Below are 27,856 nucleotides of genomic sequence, written 5' to 3'. Positions count from 1 at the left end.
CCAGAAATCCAGAAATATGGAATCCACCTGATGCTGACTATGTGTCAATAGACCATTTTCTTCGAGGTAATTCATAATGCTCAAACACAATATATGTTCCAAAATCTTGCTGCATATCGACGTTAATGATATGGTATTTAGTGGATTCCTCCTACTACCTTTCTTGAATATTGGTGCAACCTGTGCAACTTTCCAGTCTTTGGGTATGGATCTTTCGTCAAGCAAACTGTTGTATGTGATTGTTAAGTATGGAGCTAATGCTTCAGCATACTCTGAAAGGAACCTAATTGGTATACATTCTGGACCAGAAGACTTGCTTTTATTTAGTGATTTAAGTTGTTTCACTACTCTGAGGATATTTACTTCTACTTTACTCATGTTGGCAGCTGTTCTTGGTTCAGATTCTGGAATATGTATTTCGTCTTCTTTTGTGAAGGCATCTTGGAAGGCTGTGTTTAGTAACTCTGCTTTGGCAGCACTGTCAATGATAGTATCTCCATTGTTATTGTGCAGAGAAGGCATTGATTGTTTGTCGCTGACATACTACGCATACGACCAGAATCTCTATGGATTTTCTGCCAGGTATTGAGACAAAGTTTCACTGCGGAAACTATTATAAGCATCTCGCACTGAAGTCCACGTTAAATTTCGAGCTTCTGTAAAAGATAGACAATCTTGGGGATTTTGCATCTGTTTAAATTTGGCATGTTTGTTTCATTGTTTCTGCAACAGTGTTCTGACGTGTATTGTATACCAAGGAGGATCAGCTCCATCGTTTTTTAATTTATTTGGTTGTTGTTGTCGTGGTGGTCTTCAGTCCTGAGACTGGTTTGATGCAGCTCTCCATGCTACTCTATCCTGTGCTAGCTCCTTCATCTCCCAGTACCTACTGCAACCTACATCATTCTGAATCTGCTTAGTGTATTGATCTCTTGGTCTCCCTCTACGATTTTTACCCTCCACGCTGCCCTCCAATGCTAAATTTGTAATCCCTTGATGCCTCAAAACATGTCCTACCAACCGATCCCTTCTTCTAGTCAAGTTGTGCCACAAACTTCTCTTCTCCCCAATCCTATTCAATACCTCCTCATTAGTTACGTGATCTACCCACCTTATCTTCAGCATTCTTCTGTAGCACCACATTTCGAAAGCTTCTATTCTCTTCTTGTCCAAACTGGTTATCGTCCATGTTTCACTTCCATACATGGCTACACTCCATACAAATACTTTCAGAAACGACTTCCTGACACTTAAATCTATACTCGATGTTAACAAATTTCTCTTCTTCAGAAACGATTTCCTTGCCATTGCCAGTCCACATTTTATATCCTCTCTACTTCGACCATCATTAGTTATTTTACTCCCTAAATAGCAAACCTCCTTTACTACTTTAAGTGTCTCACTTCCTAATCTAATTCCCTCAGCATCCCCCGATTTAATTTGACTACATTCCATTATCCTCGTTTTGCTTTTGTTGATGTTCATCTTATATCCTCCTTTCAAGACACTGTCCATTCCGTTCAACTGCTCTTCCAAGTCCTTTGCTGTCTCTGACAGAATTACAATGTCATCGGCGAACCTCAAAGTTTTTACTTCTTCTCCATGAATTTTAATACCTACTCCGAATTTTTCTTTTGTTTCCTTTACTGCTTGCTCAATATACAGATTGAATAACATCGGGGAGAGGCTACAACCCTGTCTCACTCCTTTCCCAACCACTGCTTCCCTTTCATGCCCCTGCTTTCTGTACAAATTGTAAATAGCCTTTCGCTCCTTGTATTTTACCCCTGCCACCTTCAGAATTTGAAAGAGAGTATTCCAGTTAACGTTGTCCAAAGCTTTCTCTAAGTCTACAAATGCTAGAAACGTAGGTTTGCCTTTTCTTAATATTTCTTCTAAGATAAGTCGTAAGGTTAGTATTGCCTCACGTGTTCCAACATTTCTACGGAATCCAAACTGATCTTCCCCGAGGTCCGCTTCTACCAGTTTTTCCATTCGTCTGTAAAGAATTCGCGTTAGTATTTTGCAGCTGTGACTTATTAAACTGATAGTTCGGTAATTTTCACATCTGTCAACACCTGCTTTCTTTGGGATTGGAATTATTATATTCTTCTTGAAGTCTGTGGGTATTTCGCCTGTCTCATACATCTTGCACACCACATGGCAGAGTTTTGTCATGACTGGCTCTCCCAACGCTGTCAGTAGTTCTAATGGAATGTTGTCTACTACCGGGGCCTTGTTTCGACTCAGGTCTTTCAGTGCTCTGTCAAACTCATCACGCAGTATCTTATCTCCCATTTCATCTTCATCTACATCCTCTTCCATTTCCATAATATTGTCCTCAAGTACATCGCCCTTGTATAAACCCTCTATATACTCCTTCCACCTTTCTGCCTTCCCTTCTGTGCTTAAAACTGGGTTGCCATCTGAGCTCTTGATATTCATACATGTGGTTCTCTTCTCTCCAAAGGTCTCTTTAATTTTCCTGTAGGCAGTATCTATCTTACCCCTAGTGAGACAAGCCTCTACATCCTTACATTTGTCCTCTAGCCATCCCTGCTTAGCCATTTTGCACTTCCTGTCGATCTCATTTTTGAGACGTTTGTATTCCTTTTTGCCTGCTTCATTTACTGCATTTTTATATTTTATCCTTTCATCAATTAAATTCAATATTTCTTCTGTTACCCAAGGATTTCTATTAGCACTTGTCTTTTTACCTACTTGATCCTCTGCTGCCTTCACTACTTCATCCCTCAGAGCCACCCATTCTTCTTCTACTGTATTTCTTTCCCCCATTCCTGTCAATTGTTCCCTTATGCTCTCCCTGAAACTCTCTACAACCTCTGGTTCTTTCAGTTTATCCAGGTCCCATCTCCTTAAATTCCCACCTTTTTGCAGTTTCTTCAGTTTCAATCTGCAGTTCATAACCAATAGATTGTGGTCAGAATCCACATCTGCCCCTGGAAATGTCTTACAATTTAAAACCTGGTTCCTAAATCTCTGTCTTACCATTATATAATCTATCTGACACCTTTTAGTATCTCCAGGATTCTTCCAGGTATACAACCTTCTTTTATGATTCTTGAACCCAGTGTTAGCTATGATTAAGTTATGCTCTGTGCAAAATTCTACAAGGCGGCTTCCTCTTTCATTTCTTCCCCCCAATCCATATTCACCTACTATGTTTCCTTCTCTTCCTTTTCCTACTGACGAATTCCAGTCACCCATGACTATTAAATTTTCGTCTCCCTTCACTACCTGAATAATTTCTTTTATCTCGTCATACATTTCATCAATTTCTTCATCATCTGCAGAGCTAGTTGGCATATAAACTTGTATTACTGTAGTAGGCATGGGCTTTGTGTCTATCTTGGCCACAATAATGCGTTCACTACGCTGTTTATAGTAGCTAACCCGCACTCCTACTTTTTTATTCATTATTAAACCTACTCCTGCATTACCCCTATTTGATTTTGTATTTATAAATCTGTAATCACCTGACCAAAAGTCTTGTTCCTCCTGCCACCGAACTTCACTAATTCCCAATATATCTAACTTTAACCTATCCATTTCCCTTTTTAAATTTTCTAACCTACCTGCCCGATTAAGGGATCTGACATTCCATGCTCCGATCCGTAGAATGCCAGTTTTCTTTCTCCTGATAACGACGTCCTCTTAAGTAGTCCCCGCCCGGAGATCCGAATGGGGGACTATTTTATCTCCGGAATATTTTACCCAAGAGGAGCCATCATCATTTAATCATACAGTAAAGCTGCATGTCCTCGGGAAAAATTACGGCTGTAGTTTCCCCTTGCTTTCAGCCGTTCGCAGTACCAGCACAGCAAGGCCGTTTTGGTTAATGTTACAAGGCCAGATCAGTCAATCATCCAGACTGTTGCCCCTGCAACTACTGAAAAGGCTACTGCCCCACTTCAGGAACCACATGTTTGTCTGGCCTCTCAACAGATACCCCTCCGTTGTGGTTGCACCTACGGTACGGCCATCTGTATCGCTGAGGCACGCAAGCCTCCCCACCAACGGCAAGGTCCATGGTTCATGGAGGAAGATTTGGTATAAGTCTCTCAATTGCTGCTGATACTATTTCTTTGAATTGAAGCCTCATCTGGTCTACACTTATATTATTAATTTGGAAGGAGTGGAGATTGTCTCTCAGAAAGGCATCAAGTGAATTTTTATCTCCTTTTTCTAAATAGGTATATTTTTGGAGGATTTGGGGTTTACAGTATTTAATCTCACTATGACAACCTTGTGTTTACTAATCCCTTTATCCATTTTAATCTTCATTATTAACTCAGAATTATTTGTTGCTAAGAGGTCAAGTGCATTTTCACAACCGTTTACTACTTGCATGGGCTCATGAACTAACTGCTCGAAATAATTTTCAGAGAATGCATTTAGCATAATTTTGGATGATGTTTTATGCATACCTCTGGATTTAAACATGTGTTTTTGCCAAAATATTTAGGGTAAATTAAAGTCGCCACCAACTATAATCGTACGAGTTGGGTACTTTTTTGAAATCAAACTCAAGTTTTCGTTGAACCTTCCAACAACTGTATCATCTGAATTGGAAGGTCGGTAAAAGGATCCAATTATTATTTTATTCCAGTTGCAAACAATCACTTCTGCCCATACTAACTCACAGGAACTATCTACTTCAATTTCGCGATAAGATAAACTACTTCTAACAGCAACAAACACATCACCGCCAACCGTGTTTAGCCTATCCTTCCAAAACACCATTAGGTTCTTTGCAAAAATTTTGGCTGAGCTTATCTCTGGCTTTAGCCAGCTTTCAGTGCCAATAATGATTTGAGCATCAGTGCTTTCTATTAGTGCTTGGAGCTCTGGTATTTTCCCAACACAGCTACAATGATTTACAACTGTTATACCAATGGTTCCTGTATCTACGTTCTTCCTGTGTTCAGCCTGCACCCTTTGTGACTGAAGCCCTTCTTGTGTTTTCCCGAGACCCTCTAACCTAAAAAACTGCACAGTCTATACCACACAGCCGCTGTTACGCATGTAGCTGCCTTCCACAAATATGAGTTCAGCTTTGTACTACTGCTCCACTTCACTCATTGAAAACAGATATCTTTATATCTTTTGGAATATCCACCCTATTCACAAGATCTGTCATCCTCTGACTTCATCCTGTTCCCATGTCCAAAGAACTGCAGCAAAAAAAACTTTTTGAGTTCAATTAAAGGTTATGATTGTTGGAGCTTTCCAGACCTGCAATTCAGACAGGGAATATATTCTATAGGAAAAATGTTTAATTGACTTAAACAGGGAATACACCAAAAATATGTGTATCTTTGACGTAAGAAACAGTCTTTCATTACCAAGCATTTTCTGTATTATCTTCTGGAATAAGTACTGTGCAACACACACAAGACAGTGTTTGTTGTAACAGTTACATTCTCAAACTTTAATTTTTCAATAAAAGTAGATGCATATGTGTTTTGACAAAAAGAGGCTAACAGAAAATGCATCAGGTATCTGGAGTGTAATGCTAATTCAAGGTATGAGTATGAAGTAAACAGAACATCTATGTGTAAATAAACAGGCAGTGACCTAGCAAGGACCAATTCTGTTTGCCTTCATGGACGTACTAAATTTTATAAGGTCTGTGAGTGACACAGCAGTGCAGTAGATTTAATGTTGTTCAGAGTTGAAATTGGTGGTATAGACTATGATAGCAAAACTAAAAGTTATAGTTACATATCATGTAGTACCATCCAATAGAGTTGTGTTTTACATGCACGATCCCAGTACATTACAGCATCATTAACAAAAAAAATTAATGTTACCAGTAATTATACATCCATTCAGTTTTACATATTCAGAGAAGAAAGCATATTATATACGTTTAGATTTCACAAGTATTTGTTACTACAAGATAATTTAATTTTTTCCATTTATTAATACAGAAAATTAAATCTACAAAAAATGAAATATTAATTCTTCTGCCAATGCCAAGAAAGCATTTTGGGTAGGTGCTCAATAAAACAAATTCATGAAATAAATTTACAATACAACAGCAGATAAATGACAGCAGCTATTAATAGGATTGCATTTACAGTAATTTACAAATGAGAAAGTGCCCTCACTTCATCTTACAATATTTGAATATTATGTAAGTAGCTTGATTACAGAATCAAAAAAATAAAGTAAATATGTGTGAAATACCTTTATTTTCTTAGTTTTAATCTCAATCCATTTTTCACGTCGTACTTTTTCTGCAGCTGCATGCATTTCACGTACTTTTTTAATATCAATGCAGTGTCTTTCCTCTGCAGCTTTTAGATTTGATGTGTATCTTGATTCAGCTACTTTTAGTTCATGCAATAGTGATTTACATTTCTCATTCAAGGCCTCTTTATCTGCAATAAGCTATAAATTTGCTGCAGTGAATGATTATGACCAAGGCATATGGTACTTTTTCCTAGATATTTTGTTGATGATTGCATATTTTGGTTTGTGTGTACATGCATCCAGTGAAAATTTGGTTTGTGTACAAGCATCATGTAAACATGCACAGGCAAGTATGCAGAGACAGGCTTCTCACATACATACAAACAGTGAAAATTATTGTTCCAAAGTCTGTGCTTTGGAAGCTAAGCAAATGCAAAATCAGCATCACTGACTGAAGCTCTTCTTTATCTATTAACATCTCTCATACCTTAGGACAGCTATCGATTTCTGTTTCTGGTAGCTGAATGATATTACATAGAACACCACACTTATTTCAGTCTCACACGAACATACATACTGCATAGGAAACAAATCCTACATTTTGCTACCACGCACTGCTCCTTTAATATATTTTGCATGTGATCCTGCAGACAACACTTTGAAGACAGCTGTGGAGTTTTTTGAGAGACAAGTAGTTTCAGTGACCAGCATTAGTCAGCACAAGAGCTGCATGCTGCTCACATGATCCTCTAGTGCTGTTACTGGTGATGGATTAGGAAGAGACTGAAGAAGTGTGTGGTCAACTTCACATGGTACCCTGGGTTTGATCAGTCACATGTAACAAGTCTACTTCAGAAATCATCAACTAAGTAGCTTAGTGACTGATCCAGAATGTCAAAGCCCTCTGCTGAAACTTATCAGCAGACCATCCATAACAATGAACATCCTGATTCAGTTTTAAGCTGACATAGGTGTATCCACTGGTTCACCGAATTTGTATTTATAGAACCTTTCAAATCAGACAATTGTTACATTCTGAGAAACTCATTTAGTGGATATATTAACCAGTCATTTTCAAACATCATGCAATTGAAGTACACTCTACAACTGTTATATTTAAATTTCTCTTTCCACATTTATTAGTTCTGTAAATCATGTGATGATCAGGTACAGTTTTACATTCACATGTTTTGTACACGGCAGAGACCTCACACTACTACCTCCAAACATAAATTCAGTTATATGGTATCAGTGAAGTGGGATAATAATAGTGAACACAGTAACAGATTGACATAGTGGCAGCATAATGAAAAGAACAATGCACATAAAATAATACCAATGAAAGAATCAATGGAAGAATCACTGTACAAATCCAAGTGTTAAATGGTAGATATTCAAGCCCATAATTTTTACAAAAAAATCACACAGAGATGTTGTGTGATTGATAACTAACTGCAGGATTCATTCTTGAGAGGGTAACACAGGGATATTAGCACTGTGAATGACTCTTGCAGACTCAAACTGACTTTAAAAAATGGGACTCACATACATGTTGTGTGGTTGCTAATGGACAACGGACTCAACATAGGTGCTGCTCATCTACTTATTCAATCAGGACTGACTGTTTTGAGTGACATCCAACTATTGAAAGGCTGGCCACATCAACAAACTCTTGTTACAGAAACTACATAATCATTTGAAAACTAGCTAACTTAAAGTTTGATAATCCAAATGGACTGTATACTAAGGGAGTTATGTGGTTTATGACATATGCTATGGGTTGGGAAATTAGAATACTATATAGAACCGTCTTCAATGCATCTACAAATATGGTTGTCATTTTGGAAATATTTTAATTATAATAAATTATGCAAATTCTAAATTAGTGGCTCAATCATTTAGTGAAGAATGTCACCTCACCCATAAAAATTATGGCAACAAAGGTATGATGATATAATGTCAAAGTTCAGAAGCTAATAAGTAAAGAGGAAAAATTTGCAGTGAAAAACTAAGATGGTCTGGAATATCACTGTTAATTAACTCATATGTTAGTTACTTTTGTGAAATTTGGAATATGTTACTGAAATGTTGGAATGCCAGTCTTTTTAATGGAGTATGTCAATTTTTCTAAATATGTGGATTAGATTAGTAGAAATTTCTCATGACATGCTGTAGTATTATTTTCAATAGGCCTAACTTTTGATTAGCTAGTAAAAATTACACACACTACAAGAATCAGCACATTAAAAATAATAACCTGAATAATAAATCTAAGTTAAATTCAGTCTAGATCATATTTTGATATATTTATGTGTATGCCATATATAAATTACATAGGTAGCTGTGCCAGGTTAGGGAAAGGACCAGAAAAAATTAGCTATTATTAGGAGTTAAAATTGTGGCGATGCAGTAATTCCAACCCAACTTTATGGTCACTGACAAAATCCTTTATCGCGAAACATCCCAAGGCAATTCATTGGTTATCCTTAAATTCCTTAGAGAAAGAATCTAGCAGCAGTTACATGAGAGGGAAGAAGGCAGCAAATGCACAAATAGCCTCGCATTACTGGTAGCCTACTCATAAATATGACCTCAAAAGTTGTGTACAGACTTGTTTTCTATGTGCACAAAGGACACAATATGTAAAACCAAAAATTCCTCTCCAAATACTTTCAGAAACCAATAAACCTATTAACTTGGCTGCCTTAGATACAGTTGAAATATTCCCTATTTCAGCACAAAATAATAAACATGTTTTACCAATTACTGATAACTTTTTCATTTCTTTATTATGGTTCCTCAAGTGGACATAACTACAGAAACAGTCGCCGAAGTTTTTGTGACACACCATAGAATGCAATCTGTACCCTGCAAGCCACTGTGAAGTGTATTGCAGAAGGTACACTCCATTGTACCATTGTTTCATTGTACCATTCTCCCTTTCCATTCACATATGGAACACGGAGAGAATGATAGCTTGAATGCCCTGTGCACACTGCAATTAGTCTAATCTCGTTTTTGCAATCCCTATGGGAACGATACATGTAATATATTCCTAGATTCATCACTTGAAGTTGGTTCTAGAAACTTTCTAAGGGGACTTTCAAGAGATAGTTTGCGTCTATCTTCAAGCATCTGCCAGTTCAGTTCTTTCAGCAGCTTTGTGACACTTCTTCAAGGGTCAAAAAGACCTGTACAGTCTTTCTTTGTATCTGTCAATTATCCCCTATTAATTCTATCTGGCATGGGTCCCACACACTTGTGTGATATTCTAGGATGGGTCACATGGGTATTTTGTATGTAATCTACTTTGCAGACTGATTGCTTTTCCTGGTATTCTACCAATGAACCACAGACTGCTACCTGCTTTACCTACAACTGAGGATACATGATCATTCCCATTCATACCCTCACAAAATGTTGAGCTGACCAATTCCAATTGTGACTCATTGATGTTGTAGTCATAGAATACTATTTTTTTTTTTTTTTTCATTTTGTGATGCACACAATTTTGTATTTCTGAACATTTAAAGTAAGCTACCAATCTTTGCACCACTTTGAAATCTTGTCAAGATCTGACTGAATATTTGTGCAGCTTTTTTCAGACAGTACTTCATTATGGATAACTGCATCATCTGTGAAAAATCTGAGATTACTGTTAATACTGACAGCAAGATCATTAACATATTATGCGACCAATAAGTGTCCCAACACACTTCCCTGGGGCACACCAGATGTTATTTCTACATCTGTTAATCACTATCTTTCCAAGATAACATGGTGTTTACCACACTGCAACAAATCCTCAATGCAGTCACATATCTGTATTGATAATCCATATGGTCATACTTTCAATAATACCTGTGTATGTGGTACTAAATCAGGTGCCTTTTGGAAGTCAAAAAACACTATCTATGTGATTGCCTTGATCCATGGCTTTAAGGATGTCATGTGAGGAAAGCACAATTCGGGCTTCACATGCCTGATTTTTTCACAGTCCATGCTTGTTGGCATGGAGGAGGTCATTCTGTTCTACACGCCTCATTACATTTGAGTTGTAGGATTCAGTAGTGTAACTCCTACAGTTGTAGGTGAATTGAGCTGCTTGTATGTCAGGATGAAGTGCAGGCAATGTTAAGTGCTACTGCTGATTACTCCCTGATTAGACCAACCAACAGTTATGTCTCTGCGGAAAAATGATGCATCCTCTTAATATAGGTTTTGACTCAACTTTAGTTTTATCACAGTCAACAAACACATTTCCTCAATTGGTGGTCATACAGTAAATAATACTTAAAATAATTAAACATGATTTTAGCATAGCAGTGCAATAAACAATTACTTCCTACACAGATAATGTTTTACTTGTGCAGTGGCATGGTCCCATAATCAGACTTGCTAATTTTGGTTAATTCTCTACATTTAATCAATTCGCACAGTGTACTGAGTGGCAGAGTCTCAAATAAAGATCAGTGCAGTTGTTCGTGCTAACTCACAATGAATAAAATGCATATTGACAATTGCAAACTGTTTTTACCTAAAATGAACAAAGTTCAAATTGCCTACCATATTATTACAAGCTCACCAGTGGCTCTTAGCTGCACAGTTTTTACCCCAACCAAGAACACTCACAAAGGACCTTTAGACTTGCTGTCTTCCTCTTCAACTTGGTCATGCAGCCACTACTTGAGTAAAGTTAAATCTTTACTTCTATGTCACTAGTTGAAATTTTTACAATTATTTAACATACACCATATTCAACTAATAAGATATAATTTTACATTACATTTGCATTCCAATGTTACACATATTAATCTCTATATATAAAAGACCGTGTCCTGAATCACTCACTCACTCACGAAGTCATCATCGCCCAGCCCAAACCACTAAGGATAGAAACTTGAAATTTGCAGAGGGTATTGGCCTTATACTGTGGGCATTGTTTAAGAAGGGATTTTTTGATATTCCATCCCTAAGGGTGCAGAATAAGGGATGAAAGATTTTATGGAAATATTTCATTATGAGCATTTTTGAAACTAATGCTATGAAAATTTGTAATTGGCTTCTTTGTTAGAAATAAATAATATTCATGTCACTGTTTTTGGAAAACCAACCTCTAAGGGGTGAAATAAGAGGTGAAAATATTTCATTGTGAAAGCATTTGTAAATCTCTGAAAATTGATATTTCACTTCTCGGTTAGAAATGAAAAAATACGTTTCACTATTTTTCGAAATTCAACCCCTAAGGGGGCGCAATGGGGGTGAAAATTCATTACATTAAAAAAATATTAAAGCTCAATTTGTGAAAACTGGTACTTCACTTCATGGTTAGATATAAAAAAGTATCTGTTAGAGAAGGAAAGTTTGTGTGGAATATCTCCATAATAATGCAAAATGCATGATTAACAAAGATCTTAGACTCTGGCTACCAGAATCACTTTTTGGCCAGAAGTACATTTGGAAAAGATCCTGCTTCTATGGCCTTAATCAGCTTGAAAAGTTTAGAAGGTGTTGCAATTTGTGACCCACATAAAAATTCACTGAAAGAAACACAAAACAAAAAAAGAATCTATGCAGGCCATTCAGTCCACGTGAACAAAGCAGCAGGTGGTAGCTAATGTTCTATGTAGCTGATATTATGTCTTTTAGACAAGCAGGAATCAGAAATGCAGGAATCTAGTCTAGTTCACAACTGCTTTAGTCAAATGACACACTCACAACAGTACTAGAATTTCTTAATATATGTATAAATAAAAGAAAATCATATAAACCATTTATGCAGAGGCTAATCTTTCATTGTGTAATTGTGGCTAACTTTCTGTTTTTGCGCACAACAATTGTAGTGCATTGTTTATGATTATAACTAATTACTCTTTTGGTGTAACAGTATGTTATATAGGCTCTTTCTACAGCTGCCTTCATTTTCCTTTATATCTTACATAATTTTTTCCTGAAAAGGGTGTAATCATGAATATTTCTTATCATAAACAACATCTATACATAAACTTTAATATCATTTCTAAACGCTTTTTAGTGCATTGTTAGTGATAACTTTATTGCAATCCTCATTCTATTGCAATTTTTTGTGTTTCTTATGGAGAATATATAATTTAGTGTTGTATACACTCATAACCTCACCACATGAACAGCACTCTGCCAAGTAATGTGCTTAACGACCTGGGATTTCCTGGAAGTAGTTGCACAGCTGACTGTGGCTCAGCTGTCCCAATATTGCTTCTGGCATATATCTCACTCACTTTATATAACCATCTCACTTGGCAGCTATATGTTGCTCAACTCTGCCAAGCCTATGGCTGATAGAGTTACAGGTGGACTGTCAGATAAACCTTTCTGGTTGATAAAGTCTTTTATTCATAAAAGTTACAGTAGTGGAATCAAAGCTGGAGAAGCAGTTGTTGGCCCCCATGGCATAGGTGACAATGGCCACTGAAGCATACCAACATCAGCTCTTACATGGCTGGAGGACAGAACACAGCACAATGGCGGCTGGTGATATTGTACTGCAATCAGCACAGCAGCAGAGTGCTGAGGCAAGGTCATGATGGCTACTGGTGATATCTAGCAGGAAGCAGCCTCAGCTGCTGCACTGCTTTTCTAACTTGGCCAAAAAAACACTGGAGCAGGCCACATTAAAATGTGGCCTCCAGCATGGTTGATGGTTATGTTATGTACCCACTCTGGAGGATGAACAGAAATGACATATATCCACACAGGATGGTGGTGGCTGGGCAGCTAGATGGCCTAGAATGGAACTCGTGGCCCAATGGGAATGTGGCTGTTGGCAGATGGTAGCCACCCAGATGGCCTGACAATGCAAAGGCACCAAGTAGACTGCATACAGATTCAGCCCAGGCAGAGGTCTGCAGTTACTGGCTACAAAGTGTGATGGTGATGGCTGGCTGTTTCATCTTGCAACTGCAAGTGGACTTCACCTTGTCACTAGCATTTAAAGTTAACTGTGCAACTGGGCATATTGGGCACAACTGAACACTACTGAGACTGAGAAACTAAATTGGGTGATCTACATATGAGCTGGGCTAGTTAGTGTTTCTCAAATGACCTGTATGTTACAACAGATTCAAAGATGGTTCAAATGGCTCTGAGCATTATGGGACTTAACATCTGAGGTCATCAGTCCCCTAAAACTTAGAACTACTTAAACCTAACTAACCTAAGGACATCACACACACCCATGCCCGAGGCAGGATTCGAACCTGCGACCGTAGCGGTCACACAGTTCTAGACTGTAGCGCCTAGAACCGCTCGGCCACCCGGGCCGGTGTTACAACAGGTTGTGACTGCAAGACATAATCACTGGGAATCTATGACTTCATTTGCTCTGGTTACCCTGTCTGGTCAGCTCCCCCAGAAGCCCTGTTGGTGCTGTGTTGTGTCACAAGTTCCACTTTCATAGATGCTGCCTGGTATCTTCTCCATCATCAGTGTAAAGTAATATCCCAACTTACATTAACCCGCTCTACACAAACATGGAGCTATGCAATTCATCAGTTTGAGTGCCATGCACCTCTATTCTGTGAACTGTCCACACATTCTTCAGCTTATGACAGGTTTGGACATATTTTGCGGAGAATCATTTAATCATGGAGCTGGCTTGACTGACAGACTCTCACTATACCATCCAAATGAAGAAGAACTGATCAAACAAGAAAATCATTATCTTTGGAATATAAACTCATTATTATCAAAGACTTCAATACAAAAACAAAAATTTGTAAATTGGTGAAGAAGTTTGATCTACTCGAATCAACAGTCAGAACAATTATAAAAGGTAAAGAAAAAATCTCAAATCTGTGAAAAATCCTCAATCTTTGAATTCAAGTATCATATATAAAGGTTGGTATTATCACTTAGATGGAAACATGTTAAAATTATGGTGTGATAATCAAATAAGAGTGAAAAATTGTCCTGTTGTTCAGAACACAGTGTGCTTGAAGCTAAGCTGATTTTTAAGAGAGTGAAAGAAGAAAGTTGAGAAGCGGACAAAGATGAAATGTTGACAGCTAGGAACAGTTGGTTTCACAGGTTCAAAAGTACTTGTAATTGGTGTAGCAAGTGCTGATAAAGAAACTACATTGCTCTATCCAGAGATATTCAAGACAATGATAAAAGATGTGGCTATAGCAGCTAATCCATATTCAACAAAGATGAAACTGATTTATTCTGGGAGAAGATCCTTTCCAGATTTTAAAGCTGTCATAAATAGACTGACAGTGATGGTTGGCACAAATGCAAATAGTTATTTTAAATTAAACCCTCTCTGAGTTTATTACTCAGAAAATCCAAAAGCTTGAAGAAGCACATCTAAAGCTGAGTTGTCCATGATTTGCAAGCCAAATTCTAAAGTATTATTGCCGTTTAAAATACATCCCATTTAAAGCGATGCTATTAATTGACAATGCAAAAGGTCATCCTACTGTTACTGTAATTAATTTCAACCCATGTGTTTAAGTTGTATTTTTGCCATCAAATATAACCAGCTTGTTTCAACCAATGGGCCAGGGAGTCATTAAAATGTTTAAACCTTATTACCTGAGACAATCATTTGTGCATCTACATGAAGCTATGAGGCAAAACAACAAGCTCTCTGTTAAAGACCTATGGAAGCAAATCAATGTTTTAGATGCTGTGGGAATTACAGTACAATCTTGGAATGAAATTTCACAAAAAACTTTAAGTGGCATCTGGAGAAAACTGTGTCCATTTTGTTTTTCACCACTGAAACCCACGGGGAATCAGCAGCAGATGCTGATCAAATTGACAATGTGACTGAAGAAGTGGTTGATCTGGTCAGACAATTAAGTTAAGAGGTGGATGATGCTCAAGAACTTCTGGCTTCACACAATCAGGAGTTGACAATTGATGAGCTTACAGAAATGTGTGAGCAACAGCAGAATATTGAGTAACCTGATTCTTTAGATGCTGTTCAATCAGAAGATCAAATGAAGGTTGTAGTGTTGATGGAAGCTGAAAAAGGGTTACAAGTTTCCTAAAAAGGACACTCCAACAAAATGCACATTTCTGCTACAAAACAGGTAGTAGAAGATTTATTACCATGCACTAAGGTCGCTTTGCATAAGAAGGAAAAAAACATTGACTCATCAGATGACATTGACAGATTTTATGAAGCTTTCTACACCACAAGAATTTTGGTTTGTATTGTTGCAATGCATAATACTGTACTGTAATATAATTTTTCTAATTGTTGAACATTTTATTAAACATTTTTCTTTTAAATTACATTGTTTTCTTTAGTCCTTGGTCCCAATTGAACATAACTTGTATGTATTTATATGCAATACTGGACCCCAGATTATGCATATTTGGCTTACATGGTTATGGCACAGTCTGGTTGTGTGATAGATCACAGTATCTTGCAACCGAATATTCCCTCTTATATCATGACACCTACTTATTAAGCTAATGTGTGGTTCCCTCCTCATGATGTCTTTCTGCTAAATTGATGCAGGAGCAATTTGGTACACCAGGCAAAGCTATGGGGCAATGCTTCTCTCCCCTTTAAGAGATATGGTTTCTGGATTGTGACCTGCATACATTTCTATACATGCTTAACGATATATGTACAAGGAGAGAAGTAAAAAGGCTGGGTGTGATGGTGAAATGAGGGCTGTATAGTGCTGGAATGGGAACAGGGAGGCTGGATGGGTGAGGACAATGACTGACAAAGGTTGAGGCCAGGAGGGTAACAGGGAAAGTCCCACCTGTGCAACTCAGAAAAGCTGGCATTGGTGGGAAGGATCCATATGACACAGGTTGTGAAGCAGTCATTGAAATGAAGGATGTCATGCTTGGCAGCGTGCTCAGGAACCAGTGATCTACTTGTTTCTTGGCCACAGTTTGTCGGTCGCCATTCATGGGGACAAACAGCTTACTTGTTGTCATGCCCTCGTAGAATGAAGCACAGTGGTTGCAACTTAGCTTGTAGATCACATGACTGGTTTCACAGGTAGCCCTGCCTTTGATGGGATAGGTGATGTTTGTGATCAGACTGAAGTAGGTGGTGGTGGGAGGATGATTGTTATATTCCATCCTGGATTTTCCATTGTTTGATTTCACCAATATGAGTAACATTGAAGCCTCAGTATAGCGAAGTAGCTTAAATCACTTAATAAAAGCATGGCTTCTGGTCCAGACTGTATACCAGTTTGGTTTCTTTCACAGAATGCTCATATATTAACTCAATACTTAACAACCATGTATAACCACTCGCTAGTCAAAAGATCTGTACCTAAAGACTGGAAAATTGCACAGTTCACACCAATACTCAAGAAAGGAAATCAGAGTAATTTGCTGAACTACAGACCCATAACACTAAAGTCAATTTGCAGCAGGCATTTGGAACATATACTGTGTTTGAACATTATGAATTACCTCAAACAAAACAATTTATTGAAAAAGAGCCAATATGGATTCAGAAAATATTGTGCTTGTGAAACACAACCAGTTTTTTACTCTCACAAAGTAATGAGTGCTATCGACAGGGAATCACAAATTAATTTCATATTTTCTGATAATCACAAACAATTGCAAAATGATTTAGACAAAATACTGATCTAGTGCAAAAAGCAGCAATTGACTTTAAATAAAGAAAAGTGTGAAGTCATTCACACGAATACTAAAAGGAATCCACTAAATTTTGGTTGCAAGATAAGTCATACAAATGTAAAGGCAGTGAATTCCACTAAGTACTTAGGGATCACAATTACAAATAACTGAAATTGGCATGATCAGATAGACAATGTTGTGGGGAAAGGGAACCAAAGATTATATTCATTAGTGAGAATTCTTAGAAAATGCAACTAGTCTACTAAAGAGACTGCCTACATTACACCTATCTGTCCACTTCTGGAATGTTGCTGTGCAGTGTGGGATCTGCATTAGATAAGATTGATGGAAAACATCAAAAAAGTTCAAAGAAGGGCAGCTAATTTTTATTATTGTGAAACAGGGGAGAGAGTGCAACAGATATGACATGCAAATTCGGGTGGTAATCATTAAAACAACTGTGTCTTTCATTGTGGCAAAATCTCCTCATGAAATTTCAATCACCAACTTTCTCCTCTGAATGTGAAAATATTTTGTTGGCACCCACTTAAACAGGGAGAAATGATCATCATAATAAAATAAGAGAAATCAGAGTTTGCATGGAAATATTTAAGTGTTTGTTTTTCCCACACACTGTTCAAGAGTGGAAGAATAGGGAAATAGCTTGAAAGTGGTTCAATGAACCCTCTGCATGGCACTTAGTTGTGAACTGCAGAGTATCATGTAGATGTTCTCCAATTCTACTGACACTAATAGCCATTTCACTCATCTTTGCAGTGGTATGAGATTTAAACTTGGGCAATACACCTGGATTTTACTTGTAAAGGAACAATTATGTGTTTGCTTTGGTATCTTCTGTTCCAGCATAACATCAAGTGCCAGCACAAGGATTAAGAATGGAAGAGCAGAGAGGGCTGTGAGATGATGTCAGCCAATAGTACGCTGGCAGACCCTTCTCTAGGACGACAACGAAAGAGGAATGACCTCTACATGAAGAGAATATAAGTGCTGTTCCACCTGGCTGTGGCCTGAGTTGAAGATAAGCAGTCCCTCAAATGCTACAGCAATTTCTTGTGAACTGTATTGTTTTACATGGATGGGAATTGTACATACCAAAGAACATTGATTATTTGCATGTCACCATTTGCTTGCAACACACCTTTGTGAATATGCAAACTTAAGTATTGTCATTTGTATTACTGTAATAAACTTTATTAATACGATTTGCTTGAAATTTTGTCTAGTGATTCAAGAAAGCAGCTTTCCTAGACACCTTATATTGGACAGGTGGGCAGAACATAACACTGGCGACAAGGTGTACTACGAACCATGAGCCAACAGCCACCACTGCTTCCCTGTTGTGACTTCTCATGGGCTATTGTTTTGCTGGCACCTTAATTCTCTATTGTCTTTTCATTTCCTTGCTTTAACAGTCTCTTATCATGTTTTTGCTAATCAGTGTTTTCAGGTGGGCGTTGCAGAAATTTTCTTGCTTGCCTTGTCTGGTTATTGCATTTGTCTCTTCCACCATGCCCACCCCACCTATCCCGCCCCCTGCTCTGATGCTTCAGTTGTAAGCGTTAGATGCAATGCAGTTAATGCAGATGTTCCAGACCCAGCAAATATCTACACTGCTAAACATGGTTTAGGCAAGGCTAATAATTTTGTTGCACATATAACCACGAAAGACAATGATCAGCCAAAATGTTGCTGGGTCAGAACTGTTCCCATTGCATAATGTGACAAAGTTGCTGCTGAACTTTAAGAATTGAAAGATAGTGGAGCTACTGCACCCATACAAGAGAGTCAATGGACAAGTCCATTGGTTTTGCTCCCCAAACCTTCAGGTTGGATTCACCTCTGTGTTGACTTTAAGTCAACGGTCAACCCACGAACTGTGATTTATACTTACCCATTGCCACACCCAGAGCATCTGATGGACAGATTAGGCAATGGTCACTATTTTTCAAAAATTGATTTGCGAGACGTGTATCTTCAAATACCACTCCATGAAGAATCTCAAAATGTGTGTGTAGTGAATACTCATTTGGGCTTGTTTAAATATTTGTGTTTGCCTTTTGGCAGTGCTTCTACACCTGCCATTTTCCAATGGTATTTGGAACAGCTGACTGCTCAAGTGCCAAACTGTTCAGACTATTTGGACGATATTGTTGTTTAAATATTTGTGTTTGCCTTTTGGCAGTGATTCTACACCTGCCATTTTCCAGTGGTATTTCAAACAGCTGACTGCTCAAGTTCCAAACTGTTCAAACTATTTGGACAATATTGTCGTAGCAGGTTGTACACCTGAAAATCACATTGAAAATTTGTTTGCTTTGTTTCGTGTGCTATCTGATGCAGGACTAAAGTATAGACAGGACACGTGTGATTTTTTTAAACCTGGGTTGCACTATCTTTGTTATGTCTTAAACAGTCAAGGTGTACATCCTCTTCAGTCGCATTTGTTAGCCATAAAAGATATGCCAGTTCCTTACAATGTCACAGAATTGCAGTCAGTTTTAGTGAAAATGAACTGTTATATACAGTTCATACTGGATGCTGTACAAATCGCAGCTCCATTTTTCTTTCTTGCGTCACAAGAATGTCCCCTTTGTTTGGACAGATGAATGCCAAGAAGCTTTTTGAAAACTTAAGGATGCATTGCTTAGTGTTTAATGTTTGGTGCACTTTGATCCTAAAACCAGCTGTGTTACAAGTTGATGCTTCTTCTTCCAGAACTGGTGCAGTGCTTTCACACAGATTTGCTGGTAACAGCAGACCTATTGCTTTGACATCAAAAGTGTTGTACAAAGCGCAGTGTAACTATTCAGAAATAGAGAAAGAGGCATTGGCTATTGTGTATGGTGTTACCAAATTCCACCACTATTTGTACAGCAGTCCTTGTTTCATCTGATGAAGATGTGTCCTGTACGAATTGCCCCAAAATTGCAAAGATGGACTTTGCTGTTGTCTCAATACCAGTACAACATTGTGTATCATCTGACGACTAAACATGGTAATGCGAACGCACTTTCATGTCTTCTGATTGGCCCTGATACAGACTTTGATGCTTCTGCTGCATCTTGTTGTCGCATCAATGCTCAGGATTCTGAAGTGCTTCAATCTTTACTACTGAACATAGAAAAATTGAACAGGCCACAGAAGCTGATTCAGGTTTGAACATTTTGCTAAAATACATTTGCACATCTTGCCTTGTTCCTTGCATAGCATAAAGAACTTGGTAGTGTGCCAATATTTTGCATGTCAGCATAGCCTCGCTAAATGGAAAGGTGTGATTCTTGTTCAAAATGCCAGGGACAGTCATGTATGTTCATCCCTAATGCTTTGCAAAAAGAAGTGTTGCAGTTACTTCACCAAGGGCATTGGGGGATTGTTCGTACGAAACAGTTAGCATGTCGACACTGTAATTGGCAGGGTGTGGACACCCAAATAGAACAGATGATGTCACAGTATAACGCAGGTGCGGAAAAGCAGTCTGCTCTGCCACAAAAATTCTTTGCTTGGCCTAAGTTTCAATCACCATGACAACATGTGCACATAGACTTTGCAGAACCTTTTTGGATCACACATTGGCTGATTGTGGATGACTCATATAGCAAGTTTCCTCTTGCTGTGCCAATGACCTCGACAACATCATGTAGCACAATTCAGGTGTTGTACTCTATTTTTTGCCTCGAAGGTTTACCTGAAGTCATAGTGTTGATCAATGGCCCTCAGTTCACATCAAATGAATTTGAAACATTTTGTGAACACAATGGCATACCGTATCTAAGTATGGCACCATTCCATCCACAGCCAAACGGCAAAGCACAACTTTTTGTCAGAACATTCAAGCAGCAGATGGCCAAACTTTGCTCTGCATACACCAGGGATCAAGGGAGCAATTGCCGGTGGAATAGCTCCATGGCTGCTGCCATCGGACACTGCTCCACCCTCCTCAGCATCCAGCGCCAAAGAAAGGCCACAAGTATCACTTTGCAACATGTGATACTCTGCTTTTCAGGGTTTATAGTGGCAGCAGATGGTGGGCGTGAGGCAAGATCGTTCGTCAACTTGGTGCATGCATGTATCTCATTTCATTCCCCTATGGATTCAGCACTGACATGTGCATGGCGATCCTTCTGTCTCCCTTCCCCCAGATTCATTGAGCCCAAGGGCAGTGCAGCCTCAGCAGCTGCTGGAGGGTGTCATCACGACACCACCGGATGACCCCATGGAGACGGAGCCTTAGCCTCGCCTCATCCACCTCCTCTTGTCCTACCGATGGAGCTGGACTCGCCCATACTGCAGCAGCTGACATCTTTGACATCTTGTTATTGGCCTCAGGAGGTGAACGCGTACCCTTCTGGTCATTTTCCGGGAAACATTTCCATCAGAGCAAAGGCCGGATGGCAGAGTATGACCAGAAGCCTGACGTCCTCTGCAGCCACGGCTTCCAGTCCAGCACAGCATCCACACTCCTGCTTCCTCTGCCATTGTCACACTCCCTACACAATGACAGTCCTTTGCTTTGGAAGGCAGGACTGTTCCAGTGTAACATCAAGTCCCCACACGATGGTGAAGAATGGAAGAGCAGAGAGAGCTGTGAGGCGATGGCAGGTAACGCTGGCAGACCCATCTCTAGGGTGACAATGAGACAGGAGGGCCTCTACACAAAGAGAATATAAGTGCACTCCACCTGGCTGTGGCCTGAGTTGGAGACAACCCATCCTCTGAATGCTACAGGAATGACTTATGAACTGTATTGTTTTGCTTGCATTGGAGTTGTATATACCGAAGAACATTGATTATTTGCATGTTGCCATTTGCTTGCGACACACCTTTGTGAATATGCGAAGTTAAATATTGTCATTTATATTACTTTAATAAACTTTATTAATAAGATTTGGTTGAATTGTTGTCTAGCCATCTGAGAAAGCAACTTTCTTAGGCACCTTATATTAGATGAGTGGGCAGAACACAACATCCTCAATTTCAGTTCTTGCCTCATCCACGAGTGTCTGGACACTCCCTTTGGTACCATTGACAGCCTTTTCATCCAATCAGAATTTCTACAGGTTTTGTAAAAAATCGTTCAACAATATTCTGCTACCTAGTCGTTGAAGGCTTCATGTATTTCCTTCTTGAAAGCATTTCATTCAGCATCATAGCCTTATGAGTTGGTTTATGCCTATTCTGCAGTATTCCTTATTCCTTTGGAAGTTTCTTTACAATGCCTTTTTACCATAGAAGATGCCTCCCATCACGAATCATTGTACTAAGTACTTAGTTACATATCCATCCAGTGTATGGTTAACCATTCCTTTAAATGTGGCCAATGTTCCTCTATTTGTCCCTGTCCTGAACTAAAAGTTTCAAGTTTTTCTTGAGTTTCTCCCGGCGTATTTGATAATCAAAATATCCACGGGTGTGCTGCCGGTCTATAGAGTCCAACGGGCACAATATTTCGGCGATCATACATGTCACCATCATCAGGTGAACTGACGGACTGAGCTCCTGTGAACGTGCCGGCACGGAGATCTGTACGCTATGGCTGCTCAGAGGGAACTGGGTTCGGTCGCGGCGGCTACCGGTGGTAGCGAATTTGTACATGGAGAACTTTGAGGAGGAAGCCCTGTCGTCATCCGTATGGAAACCTACTTGCTTTTTCCGTTACGTGGACGACACGTTCGTCATCTGGCCACATGGTATGGATAAACTCCTTGACTTCCTTACACATCTAAACTCCATACACCCCAACATCAAATTCACTATAGAGACTGAAATGGAGGGTAAATTACCTTTCCTTGACGTCTTGGTCAAGAGAAGGGCTGACGGCACCCTAGGTCATGGGGTGTATCGGAAGACAACGCACACTGATCTGTATTTGCACGCAGACAGCTGCCACCACCCTTCACAAAGGAATCGGGTACTTAAAACTCTAGTACATAGGGCGCGCACTATCTCTGACGCAGAGAGTCTACCCCAGGAATTGGAACATCTGAGAACTGTATTTCGAAAAAATGGCTACTCAGAGTGGCAGATTCAACGTGCTCTCCGCCCAACCACTACAGGACAACCTGTTGAGATGGATGAAGTCACGAGGGAGGAGGTAGGCACTGCATTTATTCCATACACAGGCGCACTCTCGGGGAAAATCGCCCGCATTCTGAAGAAACACCGGGTCGGAACTGTGTTTTGTCCTCCAAATAAAACTCGTGCACTGGTGGGGAGCGCCAAAGATGACCTCGGTTTGAGGAAGGCCGGCGTGTACCAGATTCCGTGTCAATGTGGCAAGTCGTATATTGGTCAGACGATGCGTACCATCGAGGATCGATGCCGTGAACACCAGAGGCACACTCGACTGATGTATCCGAGCAAGTCGGCGGTCGCTGAACATTGTTTGTCGGAAAATCACGCCATGGAGTATGACCGCACGAGGATTCTGGTACAGACGTCGAGATACTGGGACAGCGTTGTTAGAGAGGCCATCGAAATTCGCACCAATGACGACCTCATAAACCGTGACTGTGGCTATAATCTTAGCAAGGCTTGGGAACCAGCGATTGGGTTAATCAAGAGTAAATCGAGCAAACGTATAGTTGTGACGACCACGGCAGACAGAGCCATCACACCGATGTCATCTCAGACGCCGTCGCAATCTGTTCCACCGCGCGACTGTGGCGCGGGGCGCGGACGGCGGAGGGAGCGCGCCGCGGGCGGAGGGTATTTAAATCGGCCGCCGCCGCGACCGAACCCAGTTCCCTCTGACCAGCCATAGCGTACGGATCTCCGTGCCAGCACGTTCACAGGAGCTCAGTCCGTCAGTTCACCTGATGATGGCGACATGTATAATCGCCGAAATATTGTGCCCGTTGGACACTATAGACTGGCAGCACACCCGTGGATATTTTGATTAAAAGTTTCAAGTTCCTTATTAAAATATGACACTACTGCTCCTTGCTACTAATAGCTACTAAGTGAATAGCTACTAAGTCTTTCCGTGCCTGAGGCCACCATACACAGTGAAGCTGCATTGGTGCTGATACACTATTTTACAGAACACTAAACAAATAAATTTGAACTACGTTTGTCAATGCTCTTTTAATTTATGGATTCAGTATGCTACAAATATTATCAGTAGCCTTTGGGAACTGAAGCTATTAACAGTCAACATGAGATATCTATTACAACAGAAACATCTGGTGTAAAATTTAATGTTTCACTGAAATGCTTTTGAGTTTATAGTCACTAACAAATTCGACAACAGAATTAATTTACAATAAAAGCAGACATTATACACTCCCATTAAATGAAAAAGCTAATGTGACATGACACATTAGTAACAGGCAAACAATACCGCTGCTGTTGCTAGACAAGTTAAATGGAGTCAAAAGAATGCAAACATTGCAGATTATAAGTCTGGACAATGGGTGCTGCTTAGGAATCTGACTATAAAAAAGGGAATGATTAGAAAGTTCATCTCTCTTTGGGAAAGAAGTTAGAAAATATTTTCACCCCTCTTTTGGAAGGTTCTCAGCAAATATTATGACTGACTTCACCAATCAATGCAGGCAGAAATCAAATGAAACAGCTACCAAGACCCATACAAGCCAACCACACATCCTGAAGCTGCACACCAATCAGCAACATACTGTTACTTGTTGGTACTGTCTACGATTAGCACCTTCAATGACTGAGCAGCTGTCAGGTGTGAGAGTGAATGGATCAAGACAGTTATCGCTAGTTGCCAGAACTGCTATTAGTTCTTATCAGTAAACCCATTATCCTCTAAAGATTTGAGCTCCTGTGTATAAAATAGCTTCAAACATACAATTATATTACAAATATGTCAATGTTTAAAGTATCTGTTGTTAAGCATGTAACTGAGAAAAAATTTGGAAATCATACAAAATTATGCTTCAATTTTATTGGAAGTAACTAAGTGCTCTCATTATGAAACACTAGATGCATAAAGTCTCAGTAATTTGTGCTCCATTTTAAACAAAAAGCTAGTGTTCCATGCATCTCAATGTTTGTTGTTGTTGTTGTTGTTGTTGTTGTTGTGGTCTACAATCCAGAGACTGGTTTGATGCAGCTCTCCATGCTACTCTATCCTGTGCAAGCTTCTTCATCTCCAAGTACCTAATTCAACCTACATCCTTCTGAATCTGCTTAGTGTATTCATCTCTTGGTCTCCCTCTATGGTGATCCACTGATGCCTCAGAATGTGTCCTATCAACCGATCCCTTCTTCTAGTCAAGTTGTGCCACAAATTTAACTGCTCCCCGGTTCTATTCAGTACCTTCTCATTGGTTACATGATCTACCCATTTAATCTTCAACATTCTTCTGTAGCAACACATTTCAAAAGCTTCTACTCTCTTCTTGTCTAAACTATTTATCATCCATGATTCACTTCCATACAGGGCTACACTCCATACAAATACTTTCAGAAAAGACTTCCTGACACTTAAATCTACACTCGATGTTAACAAATTTATCTTCTTCAGGAACGCTTTCCTTGTCATTGCAGTCTACATTTTATATCCTCTCTACTTCGACCATCATCAGTTATTTTGTTCCCCAAATAGCAAAACTCATCTACTACTTTTAAGTGTCTCATTTCCTAATCTAATTCCCACAACATTACCTGATTTAATTCGACTACATTCCATTATCCTCATTTTGCTTTTGTTGATATTCATATTATATCCTCCTTTCAAGACACTGTCCTTTCTGTTCAACTGCTCTTCCAGGCCCTTTGCTGTCTCTGACAGAATTACAATGTCATTGGCAAACTTCAAAGTTGTTATTTCTTCTCCATGGATTTTAATTTCTACTCCAAATTTTTCTTTTGTTTCCTTTACTGCTTGCTCAATATACAGATTGAATAACATCAGGGATGGCTCCAACCCTGTCTCACTCCCTTCCCGACCACTGCTTCTATTTCATGACCCTTGACTCTAATAACTGCCACCTGGTTTCTGTATAAATTGTAAATAGTCTTTCACTCTCTGTATTTCACCCCTACCACCTTCAGAATTTGAATGAGGGTATTCCAGTCAACACTGTCAAAAGCTTTCTGTAAGCCTACAAACGATAGAAAACATAAGTTTGCCTTTCCTTAATCTATCTTCTAAGATAAGTTGTAGGGTCAGTATTGCTTCACATGTTCCAACATTTCTACAGAATCCAAACTGATCTTCCCTGATGTCAGCTTCTACCTGGTTTTCCATTCATCTGTAAAGAATTTGTGTTAGTATTTTTCAGCCGTGAATTATTAAACTGAAAGTTCAGTAATTTTTACACCTGTCAACACCTGCTTTCTTTGGCATTGGAATTATTTATATTATATTCTTCTTGAAGTCTGAAGGTATTTTACTTGTCTCATACATCTCGCTCAGCCTTGTTTCGACTTAAGTCTTTCAGTGCTCTGTCAAACTCTTCACACAATTTCATATCTCCCATTCCAACTTCATTTACATCCTCTTCCATTTCGATAATATTGCCCTCAAGTACATCGCCCTTGTATAAACCCTCTACATACTCTTTCCATCTTTCTGCTTTCCCTTTCTTTGCTTAGAACTGCTTTTCCATCTGAGCTCTTGATATTAATACGAGTAGTTCTCTTTTCTCCAAAGTTCTTTTTAAGCTTCCTATAGGCAGTATCTATCTTAACCCTAGTGATACATGCCTCTACATCCTTACATTTGTCCTCTAGCCATCCCTGCTTAGCCATTTTGCACTTCCTGTCGATCTCATTTTTGAGACATTTGTACTCCTTTTTGCCTGTTTCATTTACTTCATTTTCATATTTTCTCCTTTCATGAATTAAATTCAATATCTTCTGTTACCCATGGATTTCTACTAGCCTTTGTCTTTTTACCTACTTGATCCCCTACTGCCTTCACTATTTCATCTCTGAAAACTACCCTTTCTTCTTCTATTGTATTCCTTTCTTCCACATTTGTCAATTGTTCCCTAATGCTCTCTTTGAAACTCTCTACAACCTCTGGTTCTTTCACTTTATCCAGGTCTGATCTCCTTAAATTCACACCTTTCTGCAGTTTCTTCATTTTTAATATACAGCTCATGACCAACAGATTGTGATCAGAGTCCACATCTGCCCCTAGAAATGTCTTACAATTTAAAACCTGGTTCTTAAATCTCTGTCTTACCATTATATAATCTATCTGAAGCCTTCCAGTGTCTTCAGGCCTCTTCCACATATATAACCTTCTTTCATGATTCTTAAACCAAGTGTTAGCTATGATTAAGTTATGCTCTGTGCAAAATTCTACCAGGGGCTTCCTCTTTCATTCCTTACCCCCATTCCATATTCATCCCCTACTTTTCCTTCTCTTCCTTTTCCTACTATCGAATTCCAGTCCTCCATGACTATTAAATTTTCGTCTCCCTTCAGTATCTGAATAATTTCTTTTAGCTCATCATACATTTCTTCAATCTCTCTGTCATCAGCACAGCAAGTTGGCGTATAAACCTGTACTACTGTGGTAGGCATGGGCTTCATGTCTATCTTGGCTACAAAAATCCATTCATTATGCTGTCTGTAGCAACTTACCCATGTTCCTATCTATTTATTCATTATTAAAGCTACTCCTGCATTATTCCTTATATGATTTTGTATTTAGAACCCTGAATTCACCTGACCAGAAGTCTTGTTCCTCCTGCCATCAAACTTCACAAATTCCCACTATATCTAACTTAAACATATCCATTTCCCTTTTTAAATTTTCTAACCTACCTGCCCGATTAAGGGATCTAACATTCCACACTCCAATCTGCAGAATGCCAGTTTTCTTTCTCCTGATAACTACTGTTTATAGTACAGTATCTCCTGAATTATGAGTTGTACAATGATATAATTCTGCAGGTACACTCAGTGGTATATGTGGATGCTGTCTGCAAACTGTGCTGCAAATAGAAATGGTAGTAATGAAGTAATAAATTAAAATGCCATGCCTGATGCTGAAGTCTGACTGCATGAACAGGCAAAATATTATAAGAAT

At 39.1% G+C, this 27,856-nt stretch overlaps 1 protein-coding gene and 1 non-coding gene across 2 annotated transcripts in view; both read right to left on the bottom strand.

Moving 5' to 3' along the window:
• LOC126214602 (centrosomal protein of 131 kDa) overlaps nucleotides 1–27,856 on the bottom strand; it is a 117,559-nt gene that overhangs the window by 40,187 nt on the left and 49,516 nt on the right. The window contains exon 6 of the mRNA XM_049941468.1: nucleotides 6,214–6,417. Coding sequence (XP_049797425.1) covers nucleotides 6,214–6,417 — 204 coding nt within the window. The remainder of the gene's footprint in view (nucleotides 1–6,213; nucleotides 6,418–27,856) is intronic.
• Nucleotides 13,434–13,517, bottom strand: Trnal-uag (transfer RNA leucine (anticodon UAG)). The gene has a single exon. It is a non-coding gene; the product is annotated as a tRNA-Leu (tRNA).

Source organism: Schistocerca nitens, chromosome 1 (assembly GCF_023898315.1).
Source record: "Schistocerca nitens isolate TAMUIC-IGC-003100 chromosome 1, iqSchNite1.1, whole genome shotgun sequence".
NCBI classification, from domain to species: domain Eukaryota; kingdom Metazoa; phylum Arthropoda; class Insecta; order Orthoptera; family Acrididae; genus Schistocerca; species Schistocerca nitens.
This window is presented reverse-complemented; position numbering and strand designations above follow the sequence as displayed.